A 6,724-nucleotide genomic window follows, 5' to 3' on the forward strand; every position below is an offset into this window, starting at 1 on the left:
ATCAAGACTATCCTGGCCAATGTGGTGAAACCCCGTCTCCACTAAAAATACAAAAATTAGCCAAGCGTAGTGGTGCACACCTGTAGTCCCAGCTACTCGGGAGGCTGAGGCAGGTGAATCACTTAAACTTGGGAGGCGGAGGCTGCAGTGAGCCAAGATTGCACCACTGCACTCCAGCCTGGGCGACAGAGTAAGACTCTGTCTCAAAACAAACAAATAAAAACAAACAAACAAAACAAAACAAAACAAAAAACAAAAAAAGAAGTATCTTGCCCCTTTTATACTATCAGAAAAGACTTAGCGGCTCATTATAGACAACTTCCTTCTGAAATCAAACCTGGCCTGGGTCGTTATGTTTTCAAAGCAGAAAGCCAGACGAACCTCCAATTTTGACAGTAAAATCATGGGCGACCATGCAGTTTCTCGCTGCCAGGTCCCGATGCACAAACTTCTTGGCATTCAGGTAGGCCATCCCGTCAGCAATCTCTGCCGCCATCTGAATCATCTCTTGCAGGGTAGGGGGAGGGCGGCCAGGATTATTCTAAAACCGAAACATGGGGTTGGTGTTTCAGCAGCACCAGGATTCGAGGAGGCCAGGAGCGGGTGCCCCACCGAGTATCCCGCTGGGTCCCCCCGAGGCAGCTCACCTCAGCCTCTGGCCGCAGAGATCGGAGGTAGCTCTTCAGGTCTCCGTGAGCCATCAGCTCCATCACCACCAGCGTGGGCTGGCCCTTGGACACCACTCCCAGGAGGCGCACCTGCAGAGCAAGCAACCGGGGTTCTCGGAGGAGGGTCTGTGATTCAACTCGCCAAGGTTCTCCCTGCCTGATGTCTATGTCACATACAGCACCCTGTGGCCTGGATGCAGTGTGCTCAGCCCTGGTCTAGGGGAGCAGACAGATAGGCCTTTGTATTTTTTTTTTTCGAGACGGAATCATGCTCTCTTATCCAGGCTGGAGAGCAGTGGCGTGATCTCGGCTCACTGCAACCTTCGCCTCCCAGGTTCAAGCAATTCTCCTGCCTCAGTCTACCGAGTAGCTGGGGTTACAGACGCCCGCCAGCACACCCGGCTAATTTTTGTATTTTTAGTAGAGACAGGATTTCTCCATGTTGGTCAGGTTGGTCTTGAACCCCCGACCTCTGGTGATCCACCTGCCTCAGCCTCCCAAAGTGCTGGGATTACAGCCACCACGCCCGGCCAGGCCTTTGTATTTTAACCATTCTCTCTGCCTGGCTCTCTGTTCCCTGCCACATCCACAGGGCCCAGCTTCTCATGTCCTTGAAGTCTTTGCTCAAATACACCCTTGTCCAACCCTTCTTTCCTCTCTTTCTTCGTGTTTCCATAGCATTTTCTCCCAATGTATAAAGGGTTTGGAGTCGGCCGGGGACAGTGGCTTATGCCTGTAATCCCAGCACTTTGAGAGGCTGAGGCCGGTGGATCACCTGAAGTCAGGAGTTCGAGACCAGTCTGGCCAACATGGCAAAATCCCATCTCTACTAAAAATATAAAAATTAGCCGGGTGCGGTGGTGGGCTCCTGTTATCCCAGCTACTCAGGAGGCTGTGGCAGGAGAACTGCTTGAATCCGGGAGGCAGAGGTTGAGTGAGTCAAGATTGTGCCACTGTACTCCACCCTGGGCGACAGAGAGAGACTGTCTTAAAAATATATAAAAATAAAAATAAAGGTTTTGGAGTCTGTCTCCGCCTGCTGTTTTGAAAGCTCTACAGGGGCAGGAATCCACTGTATCACAGGGACAAGAGCAGGGTTTTAAATGCCCCACAAATATGTGTGGCAAGGATGAAAGCACATGGGACTCAAAGAGAAACAAAGGAGCAGAAAGGCAGGAAGAGTTTGTGCTGCCTTCAAGGGAGAGCAGGAATGACGGCAGGTGGTATGAGGTGGACCTCTGTGTGGTCCTGGGTTACAAAGGAGCCAGGAAAAAGCAAGAAATGGAGGAGTCTAAAAAGCAATGGAAGATTCTGAAAAATGATGGAAGAGTCCAGAAAGTGGTAGAAGATTCCAGAAAATGATGGAAGATTCTAGAAAGTGATAAAAGAGTCTGGAAAGCAATGAAGCATTCCAGAAAGTGATGAGACAGTGACAGAGTCTGGTTCCAGGTGAAGTGGGAGAGGATGTGATTTGAGAAGGGAACGATCCTTCCCCGCACCTTTAGGATGGGAAGCTTAGTGGAGTGGGGGTTGGGCAGGAAGTTACACCCAGTGTCCTGTGTCACTCTGTGCAGGAGGAGGAGGCAGAGAGAGGGAAGGGGCAGGAAAGCCAGCCTGTGTCCCATCCCCACTGGACTCACCACATGATGGCAGGTGAAGCCCTTCATGACCGAGGCCTCATTGAGGAACTCAATCCGCTCTCGGAGACTGGCTGACTCGTTGACCGTCTTCACTGCCACGCGGGTCTCTGCCTCACCCTTGATGATGTCCCTGGCGTTGCCCTCATACACCATGCCGAAGGAGCCCTGCCCCAGCTCTCGAAGGAGGGTGATCTTCTCTCGAGGCACCTCCCACTCGTCCGGCACGTACACAGAGCATGGAAACACTACTTCTCACTTATCTACACAGCATCTTTGGCGGATCCCTGGGGGGTCTGCAGCCACCTTCCACCCAAGCCCTCACCCAAACCCCCTCAAAAACACTCATGAAGTGAGTTCTGTGATCCAGGACCCATGCCAGGCACTGGGCGTATTGCTGAGAACAGGACAGGCATCTGCACCCATGGAGAGGGCATGGCAGAGACTCAAGGAAGGAGCCACAACTGGTTCAAGATCCTGGCCAATATGTCCTGAGACAAACCTGCATCCCTATCCTTCTTGTCTGATTTCAGACCCTTGCCACAGAATGGTGCTACTTCCCACCTGAGACTACTGTTTCTACAAAGTGCCAAGGGGATGGAAGACAGGTTGTAATAGGTTGAGGGTAAAAAAAAGCCAGGCTACTTGGCAGCTCTTCCCATGAAAAGGTGGAGTCTATCTCACCACCCCTTGGCCCTGGGCATGGCCTCGTGAGTTATTTTGGTCAACAGGAATCAGGAGGAACGACCCAAGCAGAAATTCAGAATGGACTGTTACCCTGGAGCTTGCCCTCTCTTGCTACTAGGAACCAACAGAGTACCATGCAATGAAGCCTACCAGCCTGCTGGAGCCTAAGAGGCCACATGGACAGAGTGAGGCTCAGCCTCCCCCAGCTTAGGGCCCCCATGTTGGGACCACCCAGCCTGCCGACCACCAGACATGTGAGTGAAATCATCTAAGACTACCAAGTGCTAGCTGACACACCACCAAAATGTAGCTACATGGGTGAAGCCAGGCAAGACCAGAAGAAGAACCGCCCAGCTGAGCCCAGCCCAAGTTGTTGACCCCATCGAAGGGTCCCAGACCAGCTAGATGAGCCCATCCAGGCAGGTGCCAAATACCATGTGTCCACATACACACAGTAATGAGGTTTCTGCAGCAAGGGCAGTTTGGCAAGCTCAAATGACTAAGAGGGCTTTTCTTGGCCTCCCTGGGGAACCCATCCTTCACTCTCACTCAATGGTGAAGGCAAAGGAAGCTGTTGAGTAGGGTACTGGTCACCCACAGGGAAGGGATGGTACTCACCATCACTGGCACTGAGATACTCAGGGTTTGAAGAAGCGTAAAGCGGTCCCAGTGGCCCATCTGGCTGCCTGGAGGAGAAAAATGAGGCACATTAGCTTGAGGTTCTCATGGGACTCTGCAGGTCTCCAGAAAGGGGTTTCATAAGGCAAATGGCAGCCCTTACCAGCAGAATCCCCACAATTCTAGATGCAGTCTAGGGCAGGGATGGGGGACCTTTATGTTTTGAATGGAAGCCCATCAGACAAGTACTTAAATGCATCAACATGGCAGCAGCACTCATCCCTCCCTGGGTGTTTTTGTTTTGTTTTGTTTTGTTTTCACATTTCAGAGTGGGAGTCTTGCTGCGTTGTGGCTGTAGGGCAGTGGTTTAATCATAGCTCACTGCAGTCTCGACCTTCTGGGCTCTAGAGATCCTCTCACCTTAGCTTTTTAAATAGCTGGGAATACAGGTGCTCACCACCACACCTGGCTAATTTTTTAAATTTCGTAGAGACAGGGTCTCACTATGTTGCCCAGGCTGGTCTTGAACTCTTGGTCTCAAGTGATCCTCCTGCCTCATCCTTCCGAGTGGCTGGGATTACAGATGTGCAAGACCATGCAGGGCTCTGGCTGGCTTTTATTACAATTTATGGCCATCTATGTAACACTTAAAAGCCACTCACCCAGTACTGTTCTACAGCGAGCTCATCCCGACTGATGAGAAACAATTATTAAATTTTCAGGAAACGAGTGAGCCAGTTATTAAATATAAGCATTATTAAAGATTAAATTGTACAATGCCTTCCAAATAGAACAAAAATGTAAATTATAGAGGCTTACAATTAAATAAATTACCCTAAAAGCAAAGACAATACGTGCTCAAAACTCATCACTTCCTAACTCTCATATTCCATTTTACTATGATCAATGCAGTTGAGGTTATTTACCTTATATCATTTATACACCATATTGTATCCATAGGGTGAATTCAATGGGGAGCTATTATGTATCTCTTTCCGACACTATACTCAGTAATATTATGTCTACAGCTTGAAATTAGACATGCTGGGAATATTTACATTACAAAAACTGGCAAATGCTATAACTTGGGACTGGATTTGTTGTTCTGTTGTTTGTCCAGGCTTGAGAAAGTGATGAGAAAAATGTTTTTGGTTTGCTTTTGAGACACAGTCTTGCTCTGCTGCCCAGGGTGGAGCACAATGGTGTGATCTCAGCTCACTGCAACCTCTGCCTCCCGGGTTCAAGCGATTCTCCTGCCTCGCCCTCCTGAGGAGCTGGGATTACAGGCATGTACCACCACACCCTGCTAATTTTTGTATTTTTAGTAGAGACGGGGTTTCACCATGTTGGTCAGGCTGGTCTCGAACTCCTGACCTCATGATCCTCCCGCCTCGGCCTCCCAAAGTGCTGGGATTACAGGTGTGAGCCACTATGCCTGGCCGAGAAAAATGTTTAATCATGTAGATTAAACTTCAAAGCGTGTCATGTCTGCAACTGTGACATTGCACTTGGCATAAAACATTAAGAAAATGTTCTTCTGGTATTTAAAAATTATTATATGACTCAGCAAAGACATCACTCGTATCACCGAAGAACATATATGTCTTATTTCAGTTTTGTCCCACTCTTTTTTTTTTTTTCTGAGATGGAGTCTTCCTCTGTTGCCCAGGCTGGAGTGCAATGGCGGGATCTTGGCTAGCTGCAACGTCCACCTCCAGGGTTCAAGTAATTCTCCTGCCTCAGCCTCCTGAGTAGCTGGGATTACAGGTGCCTACCACCACGCCCGGTTAATTTCTTAGTATTTTTAGTAGAGATGAGGTTCACCATGTTGGCCAGGCTGGTCTCAAACTCCTGACCTCAGGTGATTCACCCGCCTTGGTCTCCCAAAATGCTAGGATTACAGGCATGAGCCACTGTGCCCAGCCATGTCCTACTCTTTCATGTAAATTTTGAAAAATTAATCAACATTCACATTGGAGCTATACTGGTTTAATTAATGGCAATAATAGGTTGGCTTTGGATATAAAGGTTTGGGCAAAAAAAATTAAAAAATCAACAAAAACATTCTGTAAGAATCAACTGGCTAGAGGGAATTTACAATAAAGGGTTGTATATATTGTATTATGACAGTTATCTGTAAATTGCACGTTACACATCCTTTATCAGTAAAATTCATAATAAACTTACATATACCTATACCTATATCATGGCATATTTTCCCCCAGAGAACCAATGGTTCCCAGCACACCACTGAACTCACTCAACTCACCTCTTTCTCAGGAATAGATAAATACTTCCAATCACAACACTGAAGAGAAAGACAAAGATGAGGGGGCCGATGATAATTTTTGCAATATTTGACGGGACATCTACTGAAATAGAATAAGAAAATATATGTTTCATATCACTGTGTTCCCAACAAAGTTCACACCAAAAATCACATCCACTCCTGGAAAGGGTGGGCCACCCTGTTTCCCCCCTCCCTTGTCCATGAACCTCTCTGCTACTCTTCTACACCCTGATTTTTCCAGCAGTCCCACAACAGTCCCGCAGGTTCAGTAGGACCAGGCAGTGGGCTCAGAGGTCAGAATTCTGGTAGCACACTGTTCCCCACCCCCACTCCCAAATCACTGCTCATTTCCACCCCTCCCACATCTCAGGCAATGGATGCAGGACCCCATACTGTCAGTTTAATGCTCTGCTGCTGCCCCTCTGAAATGCTTATTCATTTTATTTTAAACTTTATCTAGTTACTTATTTTTGTGACAGAGTCTCGCTCTGACACCCAGGCTAGAGTTCAGTGGCACGATCTCGGCTCACTGGAACCTCCTCCTTCCAGGTTCAAGCGATTCTCCTGCCTCAGCTTCCCGAGTAGCTGGGATTACAGGCACACATCACCATGCCCGGCTAATTTTTTTTTATTTTTAGTAGAAACAGAGTTCCACCATATTAGCTAGGCTGGTCTCAAACTCCTGACCTCGTGATCTGCCCACCATGGCCTCCCAAAGTGCTGTGATTACAAGCGTGAGTCACCATGCCCGTCCTCTCTCTTTCTTTCTTTCTTTTTTCTTTTCTTTTCTTTTCTTTCCCATGTCCGTCCGTCCTTCCTTCCTT

The 6,724-nt window shown here is 48.2% G+C and overlaps 1 protein-coding gene across 3 annotated transcripts in view; it reads right to left on the reverse strand.

Annotated features, from left to right (window-relative positions):
• INSR (insulin receptor) overlaps window positions 1-6,724 on the reverse strand; it is a 169,629-nt gene that overhangs the window by 6,387 nt on the left and 156,518 nt on the right. For 2 of the 3 annotated variants that reach the window (XM_011943556.1, XM_011943555.1), the window contains 5 exons: window positions 5,880-5,982; window positions 3,611-3,678; window positions 2,309-2,553; window positions 648-758; window positions 382-541 (listed from right to left, as the gene is read on the reverse strand). In XM_011943556.1, the coding sequence (XP_011798946.1) occupies window positions 382-541; window positions 648-758; window positions 2,309-2,553; window positions 3,611-3,678; window positions 5,880-5,982 (687 nt within the window). The remainder of the gene's footprint in view (window positions 1-381; window positions 542-647; window positions 759-2,308; window positions 2,554-3,610; window positions 3,679-5,879; window positions 5,983-6,724) is intronic. The other variant, XM_011943557.1, reaches the window with a different exon arrangement.

This window comes from Colobus angolensis, unplaced genomic scaffold (assembly GCF_000951035.1).
Source record: "Colobus angolensis palliatus isolate OR3802 unplaced genomic scaffold, Cang.pa_1.0 Scaffold22, whole genome shotgun sequence".
In the NCBI taxonomy this organism is placed as follows: domain Eukaryota; kingdom Metazoa; phylum Chordata; class Mammalia; order Primates; family Cercopithecidae; genus Colobus; species Colobus angolensis.